A 15,870-nucleotide genomic window follows, 5' to 3' on the forward strand; every position below is an offset into this window, starting at 1 on the left:
GTAAGATTTGTTTTTGCCCCTGAAGGACCAGTTTTTATTCCTGTAGATAGTACTATCCCCTTTGGAACATGTGGTCTAGAGCAGTGGTGGCCAACCTATGGCACACATGTGTCACAGCTGACTGTTTGTTATCATTGAAAGCTCTAGAAGGTTCCCCATCACTGGTCTGGAACTCTCCTATTTGAGGACTTTGAACTCCAGCTGGCGTGGGTGTGCGTCACCCCAGCACGACTACAGAATGGCACTCTGTGTGTTGGACTTTGTTCCAGGGCTGTGGAAGTCAGGCCTCACTCATCTTCCACCCTTCTCTCACCCTCCTCTCATCATTCAAACTCAACTCCCCAGTGATTTCTCAGCATCTCCACTTGGTCTTTTCCGCTGTTAAATTCCCCTGATTGAAACTCATTTCCCCAATGCCTCTGTCTTACGTGTCATCCTGAGGGATGTGGGCTACTTTTCCTCCCCTCATCATCACTGCTTGGCTCTCCATTTCTGTGACTTCTGCATACTCCACCAATGAACAGAGAAAAAGTATTTAGGGGAAAAATGACATCTGTACTTGATAGATACTTTCTTGATATCATTCCCTCATCAATCTAGTATAACAAGTATTTACATATTATAGTTTAGAGATTATTTAAAGCATAAGAGAAGGTGTGTGTGTGTATGTGTTATGGGCAGATAATATAATATAATAAACTGGATGTGAGCACTGCAGATTTGGGTATCACGGGTGTTCTTAGAAACAGTCCCCTGCAAACACCCAGGGGCAGCTGTATTGCATCCATCTAGTTTCCACTGCAAACCCTTTTCTTGGCTTATGATCTTCCTAGGTATGGGGACATGAGGAAGGAAATCGGCTTTAGAATCCGGGACATGTGGTATAACCTGGGTGAGTGTCTGACATTGAAAACGCCCCAGCATGATTCCTGGGCAATGATTCATGTAACCCTGAAATGTATCCGTACGTCTCTGGAAGTAAAAGTTGATTTGTGGCTTCTACACCTCACCTCAACTGGGATATTGACTGTAAACTGTCTCTTACTGTGGCCTCCGCACATTATCAGAATGCAGTGTTTTCTCAGTCGCCTCTGAACTAAGTGGTTACCCACAGAAACCTGTTTTCTCATGGATGGGCCTGCTGGAGGAAGGATGTAACGCCTTACTGACAGTGAAGCAAATTTTAAATATTTTCATTTCCTTTCATTTCAGGTCCCCACAAAATCAAATTCATCCCATCCATGGTGGGTCCTATTTTGGAGGTCACTCTGACCCCAGAAGTGGAGCTCCGGAAAGCCACCATCCCCATTTTCTTTGACATGATGCAGTGTGAGTTCAATTTCAGTGGACACGGCAATTTCCACATGGTAAGGAGCAGTAGACTCTGTCCTCTTACTGGTGCATGGGCGCCCAGCTCTCCCTTCCTGTCTTCCTGCACGGAGAAGCAGTAGCCTCAATAATACAAATCCAGTCGAAGTAAAAATTCCCTTTTGCATTTCATCTTGTAAAGCGATGAGAGATATAATCAGACGTTCCAGCCCAGAGCCTGAAAGTGATTTTCACTCTGTTTCCCTGAAGGGACAGTGTCTCTCGGATGATGGGAAGTTGGCTGGGTGTGCTTTTGATCCTCTCTGCTGCGGTGTAGCAGGTCACTGAGGGGATGAACCTGTCTGCTACAGGAAGCTGGGAAGGGTGCAGTGGGTCCAGCTCCCTTCTGTCACTTTTTAGCTTTGAGCACTGCAGTTTGCCCAAGTCCTCTCTGTGCCCCAGTTTCCTTGTCTACAAAATACATTAGTGCTGAGAAGAATTCGCAGCTATGAAGCTCAGCAAAAGCAATCCCATTTCTAAGACTGAGACAAGAAATAAAAATAATGCAGAAAAAATTATATCATTAAACTATTTTTATATCTATAGTTATAACAGAAAGTAACATTTCAGGTTTATGGTTATATCATGTTACGTTTTAGCAAAGGGCAGAGTCACACGAGCCTGCCGCAGAGCGTTCTGACCGGGCCTTGGTGTGCTCGGCTGGAGTGATGGGAAGAGGAATCCTCCCCTCCCTAGCTGTGCTGTGAGCTGTTCATGACTCGAGGTGGTGGGGGCCTAGATCTGGAAAGGTCAGACATAGGTCACTCGTGTCCTCTGCTAAGAGGGCCGCGTCCTGTGAAATTCTCACTCTGCTTTCAGTTCGAGAATGAGCTGATCACAAAGCTGGACCAGGAGGTGGAAGGAGGCCGAGGAGACGAGCAGTACAAAGTTCTCCTGGAGAAGCTGTGAGTATCCCAGCGACCAAGCCCTGAGTCAGTGGCAGCGTTGAGCAGTGGCCAGACTGCACCAGACTCAGGTGGCCTTGGCATCCTGTGTCCTCTTGTGACGGGGTCCGCAGCACCCGTCACTGACACTGTTTCGCCCATGTGAGTCAGACGCCTGTGTCATCCTGGCCACCGGGCCCCGGAGGACCGAGCAGATGGAGGAGAGGAGGAGACATGCAGAGTGGTGGCATTTTGTCCAGGCTTTGAATTTTTGAACTTCAACAGGAGTGTTAGCACCTCTAATTATGGCTTCAGAGTGACCATTTAAACGAAAAACATTTCAAGATCCACTTTATATATAAAAATACCTCATGTCCCCTAAAAGACCTCTAGGAACAAAGCAGTTCCATCCCCGCCAGCTTGGTCTTCCCACGGCCTGGCCCCGGCCCTGTGCCGCTTGCACTGCTTCATCTTAGCTCACGTGGTCACCTTTGCCTTGCTCCATTCCACCCCCTCCGCACACACACTCTCTCCCTCTTGCCCTCTCCGTTCTTTTGCACACATCCCAGAATGGAAAAGGAGGACAAGTGGTTTAAAATCCACTGGAGGTTGGTGTTAAGAGGCTGAGCTTCAACCCATGTCTTCTCCACTCATGAGGCGTCTGACGTTGCATCCACTGACTCAGCCTGCCCAGGACGTCCTTTGGGTCCATCGATGAGGATAGTAGTTTTGTATATCACTCTCAAATGACATCAAGTGATAAAAATGATTAAATAAGACCCTACACCAACATAACGTACATTACAGAGTTCATGCTCTAAAAAAAGGTGGCATGCTATGTTCTTATTGTTTACAAATTTTCTATCATTTCTTGGGGCTACAGCAACTCTAGGCTCGATCTCCCATGTTCTCTGATCTTTTATAATACTGGCCTCTGAATGTTTATCTGGTTCTTTTTGTTACTTACTGGCTTTGTGTGCTAGACTGAGTTTGAGGACAGGGAATCCCAAGGATTTTTGTTTTTCTAAGATGCCTTGGGGAGCCAGCACTCTAAATAGGCAGAAGTACGATGGACTTCATAAACAGTCTATATTTGAGTTCACAGTCCTTCTGATTTTGTTTTTAATTATGTTAAGCACTTTTGGTGGTGCTTTTACCTTGCTTGACCTCCAGACCTTCAGTTTATGATGTTAAACTATTGTGATCCCACATGGAATTAAGCAGACCACTTACATACGTTAGAAACACACATAATATTTATACATGTGTGAATTCCTCATTTTTAAAAACTTGTACAGCTTTTCATGTAAAAATCTTTGTTCTCTCTGTTCTTTCAGGATCACTGATTAAGAAAAGTATGACTGTACAAATCTCCAATGTCAAGAATAATCCTGCAGCCTGTACTAGACTAGCTTTTTGGACCCATTTCTTTCTGTTTCTTTTTTTTTCTTCATCTTAATTTTTCTTTTAATCATCCAATCCAAGAAGCTCCAGTACTCTGTGCCACAAACTTCTTTTAAGACCACAAGTTTAGCTGCTTATTTACAATTCTTCTTTTCTATCTTTTTTTTCTTTTTTTTAAGCCTTTTTTTGGAAGAATCACATACATTGTTGTCCACCAGTTTCCTCTGGGCTCAGTACCAGCCCAAGGCTTCCCAGAATGCCCATGAAATGCCAGGCTTTGCACAGGAAAGATGGTATTTACACACCCTGGTTACAGTCACCAGACAGCGTAAGTGAGCCTTGTAGACAAAGGTTCTTATTTCTGTGATGCCCAATGGAAAAAGCCACAGGCACAAACTGAACTTCACAGAAGTGCGTGGTGGGCTGGGAGTCGTGCCAAGCCCCTAATGGACATGTAGATGTGGAGGGAAACGGAAAGGCATAGCCTAAGTGAACATACTGAGGTAGAGCAGGGCTGGGCAAGCGAGTGCCTGCTCACCTGACATCCTGGCAATTGAGTCTCACGCCACCTGCTCTGAGGACTTTGGTTGGTGCTCACCAATGTCCTGAAAGCACAGGGTAACAACGGGGCACTTTTCTCTACCACAACCACTTGCAGGCTCCTGGAACACTGCCGGAAGCATAAGTACCTCTCCAGCTCTGGGGAGGTCTTTGCCCTCCTGGTCAGCAGCCTCTTGGAGAACCTGTTGGACTACAGAACCATCATCATGCAGGACGAGAGCAAGGAGAATCGCATGAGCTGCACCGTGAATGTGCTGGTAGGTGCCCACCCCGGGCTGGCAACAGGGTGTGGCCTGCTTACCCTGCTGCCCTTGGCACAGTACTAGTTCCCTCTCCCAGGGGCACAGGATCCCTGCATCACCTCTGTGGAGCAGTCTGTCCTGCTGAATCACATGGCTGACTCAGCTTTGGACTCACATAAGCCAGCAGGTGTAGGCCTTGAAGATAAATTTGGAAACAAAAAAAATACAGCACAAGCACCAATTCAACTCTTCCTAAAGACCATGCTTTTCTGTTTTACTAATAGCATGGTGGTTGATTTATTGCTGGGATTATAGGAGACAGCCAGACCGCTGTACCACAAAGAGTTAGTCCATAGCATCCACATGAAAGTAAACTCTTTGGTCTTGTCTTTCCCTGGGGATGTGTTACCTGGAAAGACAGACCTCCGAGGCTCAGGTGGCCAAAGACTCCTCTGCTGAGTACAAACTAAGAACCGACAGTGTCCTGATTCCCTGAGAAAGCAGTGTGTTAGGTGACTTCAGGGTGAGCTTAGAGTCTATCCCATTAGGTTTCTCATGTTCCTGGAAGAGTGGTCCTTTAAAAACATTCTTTAGCTTACCTTCTTTATAACCTGTCCTGTCTTAAGGAATCTGGCAAAGGAAATGATGAACATTTTGGAAAAAGAGTTGAAGAGCTGGTTTTTGTTAAGTCTTTCGTTTACATTGGTATTTGATGATCCCCCTTCCTTTCTTTGGCAGAATTTTTATAAAGAAAAGAAGCGAGAAGACATTTACATCAGGTAAGCGGAAGGAAATGAAGTGCTTTCTCTCTTTATGTCATGGCTTTGTCGTTTAGTCCCTCAAGGGGCAACACCATGCTTGCTGCTGTGAGAGCCTCCATGTCTGCACAGGGATGGATTGTCCCAAAATGAAGCGCAAATCAGTAAATGTGAGGGAGGGCATAAGTCAGGACCTGTTAGGGTTGAAGGAGAGAGGAAGAGACTTCTGCCTGGTGATCAGGGGAGGCCCTGCAGGGAAGGGGCGTAAGAATTCACCTACCTTGGAGGCCTCTCCTGGAGCCCTGAGTCCTGGAGGCAGAAACACGTGGTACATAAATTATGCGTGCTCTTGGGGAAGGATTCCATAAATTTCACCTTCTTCCCAGTGGAGAGGAAGACCTGAAAGGCAGTTAAGTCCTGCTGCCTACGGGAAGAGGAGAAGGAAGAATAGAACAGGAAAGTTACAGGGAGAAAAGCAGCTTAGTGGGAATAAGAGATGGGAAGTGACCAGCTCCTTTGCCAATGAAAAGTGACGCATTCCTGTGTAGTTGCAGAGAAGGCTGAGCGGCAGGCCGGGGCAGGAGCTGAATGCTAGATCCTGAAGCATGTCCTGTCTGCCCTTCTTACCAGGTATCTGTACAAGCTTCGAGATCTGCACCGAGACTGCGAGAACTACACAGAGGCTGCCTATACTCTTCTCTTACACGCTGAGCTTCTGCAGGTAGGTGGGTCAGCAGCCTGTCTGGACAGGGTGCAAGGCCACTGAGATGTCCTGACCCTGTCGTACCGCATTCTGAACCCTTGATGCATAGAAAAAACCTTACACCAGGGAAGTCCGTTATCTAAGGACAGTTTCATACCTTCTGAGTAGACGTAGCTACTTTCAGCCCAAGGTTGGAGAAATACCGTTTATCAACTATTTGAAAAGCCTTAGGAAGCAGAGCACAGCTAAGAGATGTCTGGCAATTGACATTCTAATTCATGAAAGAAAACATGCATTGGTTAATACATAAAGGATTTTGTAAAACAGCAGTGAGATGAATTATGATATAAAGTATCATAAAAGTACTTTGCTATTGATACTCGCTCCCTAAGTAAAATTGTATGGTGACATGAAATAAATACATCTGTATACAACAAATCACAAGTAATTCTTTCCAGCCCTGACCACGTTCTCTAACTTTGGTTTTTTTTTTTTTTTGCGCGGTACTGGGGATCGAACTCATGACCTCGTGCCTGCCAGGCAGGCACTTATGCCACTGAGCTAAATCCCCAGCCCCCGTTCTCTAACTTTGGATTCATGCATAAGCGTTTGACATCAATATGAATAATACACTTAATATCAATAACAAGACCTTGTGCTTTCCCCACTTCTGCCCCTTCCCAGCCCATGGCTACCTCCTTTTTCTTACCGTGACATTAAATGGCACCACTATCTGGTCACTGGACCAGGCAATGACCTCATGGGCACCTTTGATTCTTTTAGTCATTGCCTTTCATTTTCTCCATGAACAACTTAGGGGTCCCTGTGACTCCCAGCATGTCCCATTCATCTGCCCATTTTTCTTTCCTTGCTGGCTCCTAGCCTAAGCCATCAGTGTGTCTCACCTTGAATACTACACTGGCCTCCTTCCTGTGAGGCCTCTTGGGCTCCATTCGTTTCCCCAGCAGTTAATTTTCCTCTATAATTGAATTAACTTATTGTTTTATGGTGCTAGGAATGGAACTGAGGGCCGTTAGCAGACTAGACAAGCACTCTTCCACTGAGCTACGATTTTATTTTATACTAAAGAAGTGCATTGTTCAAAGCTAGGAAGCAGAGGAGTTCCGTGCCTCATACTTCCCAGAGAAGTTCATGGAAGTTATAGTCCAGATCAGGGCACTAGGGAGCTTACCGTGCGTGAGTTAGTGGGGGAGACCTGGTGACTGTGGATTTCACTATAGGCTGATTCCAGAGAAACCCTGGGACCTTTAAGTGTAGGTCTTTTCTTGTGAGCTACTGAAAAATTTAAATTGCCCTATCCTGGTGTAATGTGTGAGGTGCTGATGCAGTTTTTTTCCCAAATCGCTACTCAGTGGGAATAACATTAAGTATAAGCCATATTTTCCTTACCAATCTGAGATCTTGACAACACAGATCTGCTCTTGTGTTCCTCAATAATAGGTTCAGGTTACCTGTCTGTCAGTTTTGCAGTCTGTGCGAGGTTGACGCTAGCTTATTTTATCTATTGTGGTTTCTCTCAATTTGGGCATTTCCTGCTCTTCTATATGCTTATCTCATCTGAAATCTATTTTCAGAGCTATTACTTTTTGTTATCCAGTTACCTACTTCTATTGCCTGTAGTGGTTTGTCAGTGGATGGCTTCGTACTGTGAGAAATACAACCATGACTGTACCTACCCTTATTTATAGACCTAACTTGTTTTTATTTGTGCTACTCATTCCATCTCCATGCTGGTCATGTGGGCTACCAGTCTGTCTTTGGTCCTTGCTATCCTGACAACATTGGGTTTGGCATTGCACTTGTTTTTGGCACTAGTATGTTGAGTGTGTGTTTGTGCATAACTTTTTCATTTAATAAAGAATTTAAATTACAATATGGTTCAGTCAAATATAGTCACACATATAAATGAATTTCACTGATTTTTTTGTCATAAATATTGGTTGCATGACTTTTAATTAATGAATTTGATGTGTTAATTGCTTACGTTGCTTTGTTCTTTTCTAGTGGTCTGATAAGCCCTGTATGCCCCATCTACTTCAGAGGGACAGTTACTATGTTTATACCCAGCAAGAACTGAAAGAGAAATTGTACCAGGAAATTATATCCTACTTTGACAAAGGCAAAGTGAGTGTCGGTTTGTTTTCACACCAGTAGAAAGAAAAATGACCAAAATGGGTGCATTTCTGGTGCTAATCACCCAGAGTCAGTGCAGAGTTCACAGTTTAAACGAACCATCCCCATGAAAACCTCCCTCACTTTTGATGGGGTCCCCAGACCATCCATACTTCTGACCAATGGGCTGTAAATGTTGGGATGCCCATGACCCCCAGTGTGTAACAGAACTCAGAAAAATGCTATATGTAACAATTACAGTTCTATTATATGTAGGGAATCTCATCAGAACCCAGCAAGTGAAGCAGCACCCAGGGCCAGATCTAGAGGTATCACAAACAAGTCTTGTTCCTATCCTTTGAACTTGGAGTACATCACCTTCTTGGCAAATGGACATCCTCACTAGGCAGGTGGCATGTGCCTCAGGAGGCTGAGGCAGGAGTATCACTGGAGGTCAGGAATGGGAGAGCAGCTGGGGCAACATAGTAAGACCTTCAACTCAAAACAAAACAGAGCAAAACAAAAAAAAGTTGATGCATTTGCCGTCCAGGAAGCTCACCAGAGCCTCTGTGTGCAGAACTGTCCCGCATAGACTTGTTTGATTGGATTATTGGCTAGTGATTGAACTCAGTCTCCACCAGGCCTCCCCTAACTTCCTCTTCACCAGGTTGATGTTGCTGGCCAGACCAGCCCCTTCTTGAGACTATTAGCATAAACGTAGGCGGGGCCCATCCTAGCCACTCATTAGCATAGAGTCTGGTCTGGTGCAAGGGGCCCAGCAAACACACTCCTGTCCCTGGGGGAGCTGAGTGTGAAAGCGACTAGGTACCTTGGGTCTGAAGTCAGTGAAGAGCCTTCCATTGATGACAGTTTCATCATGAAGATAGAAGGCGCAGGCCAAAGCCCCATGATTTTATAACCCTGGTTTCTGTTTAAATTTTGCTGGGTGTCAGAAGCGTCAGTAGCTACCCATTCTCAAGAGATTGTTTGGAGGAACGTGGCACACACCCCATTCACAGGTCACCCTGGCCTGACCCCAGGGGTTGGAGGTCACAGGGAACTTAACCAGTCACAGGAGCAAGAGGGTAAAATAGACAGAAACAGGGCCAGAAGTTGTGGAGTCTGAGGCAGCAGACTGGATGAGTAGAAAAGCTTTCAACTTAAAAATGGAAAAACGAAATTTAGAGGATGTTTGGAAGAAAAGCAAGAAAGTTGTGTCATGCTAGCTAAACAAATCTCAAACTGGGCCTAGAAAATGCTTGGGGACTGTCTCTTCCAGCCTTTATGTCTGTGTTATTTACTTAAATTGCTGGATAGTACATAAGCTAAATCATCATCATGATAGAATGTCATCTGTTTAGTGCTGCTAATTACTGTTTCTAATGACTTTTAGGCTTTCCCCCTCATTTAGTTCTTCCTATACTCTAATAGGTAGATACTGTCTCTGTCTTCTGTGTGAGGAAGTTGAAATCTAGAAGCTGGGTGTGTTTGCTCCAACATTTTAGATCCTGAAGCCTTTGTCCTCTTAAAAAATTACTGAGGCTCCCAAAGTACTTTTGTTCTTATGGATTCTGTTTGTATTTGTACTTTTAGAAATAAACACAGAACATTATAAATATTTACTTGCTAGCTCCTTTGACAACAATGCCAAGTCTGTAACCTGTTAATGTGGATCATATGTATTGTGATAAATTACTGTATTTATTAGAGATTTCTAATGCCAGCATTCACTTTGCAAACTTTTATGAGGGCTAGATCAGTGGAAGCAGCAGGATCTCTACGGGCCCCTGTGTTCCTTCCACTGTGGTATCGTATATCATGTGACCTCTGGAACGAGGATGAAAGAAATAATACTAGTGTTATTACAAAAGTAGTTTTGACCTCGTTGGCTCCCTGGAAATATCTTCAGGACCCTCACCAACGTGATACCCAAACTTTCAGATTTCAAGGCATTTTAGTTTGAGGATGTTACCCCCATAACTTCTATGCAAATATCCAAACTCAATATACCCCGAAATTGGAAACCCTCCTAGCCCCAGGCATTTGGGATGAGGGGTTCTCAGACTTGTAGCATCCTTGTGGCTTCAGGAAGGAAAGATTGTGTTGATGCAACGGTTGAAACGCATTGAGAAAAAACCCTCAGACTGCCTGTCTGCTGACTTGGGCCCAGTGAATGCTCTGTCCGCCAAGTCTCACCTGCTTTCCTTCCTTCGAAGATGTGGGAGAAGGCCATCAAACTGAGCAAGGAGTTGGCTGAGAACTATGAGAGCAAGATATTTGACTACGAGGGCCTTGGCAGCCTGCTGGTGAGTCTGGGCCCAGAGGGCCGCTGGGACAGGTGCTCACGAAAATGTTCTTTTGTGGATGAAGGGAAGTCAGGATCAGTGCTGCTCTTTGAGATGCAGAAGTGAGCTTACTTGAAATTAAAGAAGCCTGACTCAAAAGTTCTGATCGTTGGGCTGCAAATTTAGCTCAGTGGCATAAGTGTCTGCCTTGCAAGCGTGTGATCAGGAGTCCATCCCAGGAGTACATGGATGGGTGGGCGGGAAGGAGAGAGAGAGAGAGGGAGGGAGGATGTGGTGTGGCCCTGTGGTCCATATCCTCACGTCTCTGCTAAGACCTAGCTATGTCTCCGGGGCACCACTGTGCACAGCTTGGTGAGCTGTAAATGCTTCTGCCAGATTCTTTTTTTTTTTTTTTTTTTTTTTGCCACTTTCCTTTTCCCTTTGTCACTGGATGCTTAACTTTGACAGTCCCCCATACCTATATGTGACATCTGGCTGTGGGCACACTGCAACTGCTTAAAAACAATAAAGTGAAAACAAAAGTAACCTTTTAGATGTCCAGTGGTGCCAAGCATGACGGCATACTTGGGAGGCTGAGGCAGGATGATTGCAAGTTCCAGGTCAGCCTGGGCAACCAAATGGCACCCTGTCTGGAAAGAAAAATTGTAAAGGGATAGGAGTGTGTGACTCAGTGGTACAGTTACCTGCTTAGCATGCGTGAGGCAGTGGATTCAACCCTCAGTGCTGTCAAAATAAATAAATGTTGGGACTGGGGATTTAGCTCAACGGCCTAAGCGCCTGCCTTGCAAGCAGGCAGTCGTGAGTTCAATCCCCGGTACCGATAAAAAGGAAAAAGGCCAAAAAAAAATTAAACTAAAATAAATAAATAAATGTTGTAGCCAAAAGGTGCTGCTGCAGAGGGTAACTTTTAGGGCCGGAGTCATAAAAGGTCAGGTTACCCTCATCATGGAATGAACCTTTTTTTGAGGAGTTGTTTTTCCACAAACTTTCTGAAAAATTCCCCAGTGCCTTCATAAGCCCCAAAATGCCCTTAATAATTTCCTCAGCTGAAGGGAGCTGAGCTGTTGGTCACGCCTTTCCATCTAAGTGCACAGGATTCTGCCCTCTCTCACTAGGTAGGTTCATCGAGAGGCAGGGCAACCATTGTGGGGTGAGGGTTAAGAGCCCTCCAGGTCCAGCTACCGACAGTTGGCTTTCATTAAGTCACAGCCCTTGTGAGGAATGAAAGAATTAAAAATAGGAGTAATGATACCACATGTGTGGAATTGAGATCGGAAACTTCCAGTCCCGTAAAGCCACTCCTTGTTCCTAGGGTGTGTTTTCAGAAGACCTTTTGGGTCTCTGAGTTACATGAGAAACAACCAAGCAAACTGGCTGTTTTGTTTTTTGTTTTTTTACAGCATCCTTTTAACCTCTTGGCGGAATGTCTTATTTTGTTTTCCAGAAAAAAAGAGCCTCGTTTTATGAGAACATCATCAAGGCCATGAGGCCCCAGCCTGAGTACTTTGCTGTGGGGTACTATGGACAGGGCTTTCCTTCTTTCCTACGGGTGAGGAGCCTGAGGGGGTCTCCAAGGCCAGGAGGCCACAGGGTCCAGGGGAAGGAAGAGCCCTAGAGGCAGCTCTTTAAAGATGCAGATGCTGGACAGCCCATTAGCAGCTGCTCTGGCTTTGTTCTCAGGAGGCCAGGAGGGAAAGCACTTCCAGAGTGCAGGCTTCTTCATCCGAGTCCCAGGCCCACAGCCTTCTGCCAGGTCTTTCGCATAATCCCTCCCCTGGTGGAAAGAGGAAGGAGCCGCTGCTGCTCAGGCTGGGGACAGATGTAGATTGGTCTGGATAGCTGCTTATTTTATTTCCAGCCAGAGCTACTTGGAAAGCGAGTATCCTATGAATAGCACTCTGAAGAGTCTTCACACAACAAAAACTGTAATTGTGACAAGGACAGTATTTTTCTCCTCTCTCAAAAATTTCTGTAATGTGGTAAGGGGTTGCAGTTTAAAAAACAGAAAAGCTAGGGGCTGGGGGTTTAGCTCAGCGGCATAAGCACCTGCCCTGGAAGCAGGTGGTCATGAGTTCGATCCCCGGTACCGATAAAAAGTTAAAAAAAAAAAAAAACAGAAAAACTGTTACCTCTTCAAAAAGAGCACCTCTTTTAGGCCTGACTGTATTTGAACAAATATTATTCAAAATGAGGGAGATGCTGAATAATGAATAAAATTTGAACTATAACCAAGAAAGGTATCCTGTGCTATAAGACCCTATGAAGTCCAAGTAGATTAGAAAGCTATCTCTTCACAGTGATCGTAGGGGTTTATATTAGTCACTTCCCCATCACTGGGACAAAATACAGCTAAACTTGAGATAAATCGGTAACATCTAGGCAGTGATGGCCTGAACACTGCCTTGTGCGATGTACGTGGTCCAGTGAGTATGCGGTAGCACAGGGGCCGGGGAGGGTGAGGAGAGACAGGCATGGAGATGGAACCGCAGTGTGACACAGAGTGAACAGGGGAGACTTCAGCAAGCAAATGACCTCGGAGCAAACCCGAAAGCATTTCAGCTGCATGATATGGTAAGGGGGTGAGTGAGGGTCCTCCACATGAGACCAGTGACTGGGGCCAGAAAGCTGTGGTGCCAGGCCACAGAGGGCCTGTCAGGCCATGGCAGGTACTGGAAGTTTGGCATGAGATACGGTGGAACCTCCAGTACTCAAGTCAGCATCTGATCCACAGATCTCGAACTTGAACGATAGTTCCAGAATAGAGACAGGTGTTGGTGCACTGTTCATAGCAACACTACTGCTGTGGTTGAGGTTACCATATAATAGTCAAAAAGCAGCGGACCAGGCAGGGAGACTCACAGGGTTTCTAGACTTAGTGTTGCCCTTAATCTAATGAAGACAGGAGGAGCTGTATGCGCCTCTTGTTCCATGGCTCCTTGTATCAAATGATGAATGGGAACTCGGAGCCAACTGGGAAACCGACGAGAAAACTCCAAATTTAAAATATTCTGAAATCGGAAACTTCTGCAGTGTCATGATGGTGCTCAACAAGCTTCAGATTTGGAAGCATTCTGGATTGATGGATGTTGGGATGAAGGATGCTGTTCTCTAAGGCTGTGCCAATGAAAGTACTGGACTACACCTAATAAGATAGGGAAGTGGTTTACACCTGAGTATAAATGTCATCCACGGAGAAATGTCGTGCAATGAAAAATATCAGCTAAGTTGAACAGGGTGCCTGCAGGTACTATAGATTTAAACTAGGACACAAGCCTCCTGTTTCCTTGCACATCTGTACACACTGTTGGTGGACTGGCTGTGGTTGTGGGGCCACGCTGTGAGGAGCCCTGTGCCATGTAATTATTAATGCATGCGAAGCAACTGCTCAATCCCAAGATCTTGTCAGACGTGATGCTACCACTGGGCATGTCATGGTCTCGGGAGAAGCGGGTGGTGGACTGAGCTGTGGCTGGCAGTACAGTGCCTCGCCCGGTGTCTTCCTTCATCAGAACTCTGCTTGTGGCTTCCCTCTTTGTGGGTACTGATTTCCGTTTTCTCTTCCCTGCAGAATAAGATCTTCATCTACCGGGGGAAGGAATATGAGAGGCGAGAGGACTTCAGCCTGAGGTTGCTGACCCAGTTCCCCAGTGCTGAGAAGATGACCAGTACCACGCCCCCTGGAGAAGACATCAAGATGTCCCCAAAGCAGTGCATCCTTGCTATGGGACTGTGGTCTGGTGGCCTGTGCCCTGAGGCAGCCCAGGGAAGTGAAGGGTCGCAAGCCCTTCTCTGCAGGCAGTGTGTCCTGGGTTCTCAGGACTCAGCCTCCCATTCCATGTAAAACCTTTGGGGCCTTAATATCCTTAGATAAGAGATGCGTAACAAACCTTTCGTAAGAAGGGATGCATTTTTTAGCCAGATGGGAATCTTAAGCAAAGAATAGACTTCCTATTCTAAAAGAGTTGGGGATTCTTTTATAGACTTTGAGACAATTTGTATAATTTTTCCTTGATATCCTCAGGGGATGTGGTTCCAAGACCCCTCAGTCCTCGGCTTGCCGATTCCAAATTGCAGGTGCTGAATTCCCTTGTTTTACATGGCGCAGTATTTGAATATAACCTACATACATTCTCCCCTCTACTTAAATCATCTGTTCATTAAGTACTTAGAATCCCTGACACATTACTAATACTATATAAATAGTTATTGCACTGTATTGTTTAGGGAATAATGACAAGGATAAAAGCATGCATGTTTAGTACAGACACAGTTTTATACAGAATATGTCTGGTCCTCAGCTGATTAACTCAGAGACCAAACCTGAGTGTGGAGGACCCACTGTGTCTGCCCTTGTGACCTTGCAGCCGGAGAAGCTATTTCTGAGACTCATCATTAAATCAGAGAAGATACCTTTAGCCTGGAGTCCATGCCAAGGCCTGGCTTCACTGCCTCCCAGTTGTTTGTCCTTGGATTTTAACGTTTCTCATACTGAAGCATCCTCCTCTGCAGAAGGGGAATCAAAATACCTACTCTTGTCTCTGTCATGGCGCTTGATAAACAGGTGGTAGTCAAAGATAAAAGCAATTTCTGTGCCATGGCTCTGAATTCTGCCTGTTTCAGAAGGGTGCTTTTCCAAAAGAAATGGCTTTAAACCATTTCTAACCATCTACTTCCAGATATCTCATTGCTGCTTACTTTTGTGCAACAAGAAACCTAGGACCCTGGCCACAAGAAATCCTGAGTAATCACTGCACTAGACACTCAGGTGACAGCTGCAGGAACCCCGTTTTCAGGGTGATAAGGGGGCCGTTGGGTGCCAGTGCTGTTTGCAGCTGTCAGTTGGAAGGATCAGGGAGCTGCACTGATGCCACAGCTGCTGGGCTGGTTCTTTCTTTCCTTAACGAGGTCCCAGACCTGCAGTGCTTCACCGTGAAGCCTGTGATGAGCCTACCCCCAAGCTACAAGGACAAGCCAGTGCCCGAGCAGATCTTAAAGTAAGTGTTTTTTTTATTTTTACTAAAAATTTATCTCTCACATCCTTTCTTTGGAGTACATCAAAAGCAAAGCTTTAAATTTATTACAGTTTGCAATACCTACTGCCTGATGTATTTCACATGTAGGAGCAGAGCTTGGTAATTCAAGAGGTCTTGGATTTTGTGGTTTAGATAGAGTGAAGTCAGGATTTCATTTAGGGGTCAGATCCCTCTGCACTCCCTCCAACTCCAGAAGCATCACTAGGATCAGCTGGTTCCCAGCGACTGAAGCTGAATCTCATCTTTTGAGGCGCCGAAGTCCTCCTGAGATGGATGGGTTACAGAAATGTCGGTATAATTACGTTCCCTGTTAACATTGTGAGCTATGAAATAAACTCATAAATAATAGAAAGTAACATGATGGATAAAGTCAGCACAGGCTCTGTTGGCTGTGAGGGGCCATTTGGGGTGAACCCTGGCGCCAGCAGGCCCCCATGTCCTGGAGTCTAGAGCCAGAAGCACCTATTCAAGAGAAAGA

At 45.5% G+C, this 15,870-nt stretch overlaps 1 protein-coding gene across 5 annotated transcripts in view; it reads left to right on the forward strand.

The window, feature by feature from the left end:
* Positions 1 to 15,870, forward strand: part of Dock5 (dedicator of cytokinesis 5) — a 182,665-nt gene that overhangs the window by 145,752 nt on the left and 21,043 nt on the right. For all 5 annotated transcript variants that reach the window (XM_013143478.3, XM_063234885.1, XM_063234887.1 and 2 more), the window contains 11 exons: positions 834 to 892; positions 1,213 to 1,367; positions 2,188 to 2,273; positions 4,315 to 4,474; positions 5,198 to 5,238; positions 5,848 to 5,938; positions 7,946 to 8,065; positions 10,270 to 10,359; positions 11,804 to 11,908; positions 13,928 to 14,069; positions 15,272 to 15,353. In XM_013143478.3, the coding sequence (XP_012998932.1) occupies positions 834 to 892; positions 1,213 to 1,367; positions 2,188 to 2,273; positions 4,315 to 4,474; positions 5,198 to 5,238; positions 5,848 to 5,938; positions 7,946 to 8,065; positions 10,270 to 10,359; positions 11,804 to 11,908; positions 13,928 to 14,069; positions 15,272 to 15,353 (1,131 nt within the window). The remainder of the gene's footprint in view (positions 1 to 833; positions 893 to 1,212; positions 1,368 to 2,187; positions 2,274 to 4,314; positions 4,475 to 5,197; positions 5,239 to 5,847; positions 5,939 to 7,945; positions 8,066 to 10,269; positions 10,360 to 11,803; positions 11,909 to 13,927; positions 14,070 to 15,271; positions 15,354 to 15,870) is intronic.

This window comes from Cavia porcellus, unplaced genomic scaffold, assembly GCF_034190915.1.
Source record: "Cavia porcellus strain 051 isolate PalLab524CR breed Dunkin Hartley unplaced genomic scaffold, mCavPor4.1 scaffold_24, whole genome shotgun sequence".
In the NCBI taxonomy this organism is placed as follows: domain Eukaryota; kingdom Metazoa; phylum Chordata; class Mammalia; order Rodentia; family Caviidae; genus Cavia; species Cavia porcellus.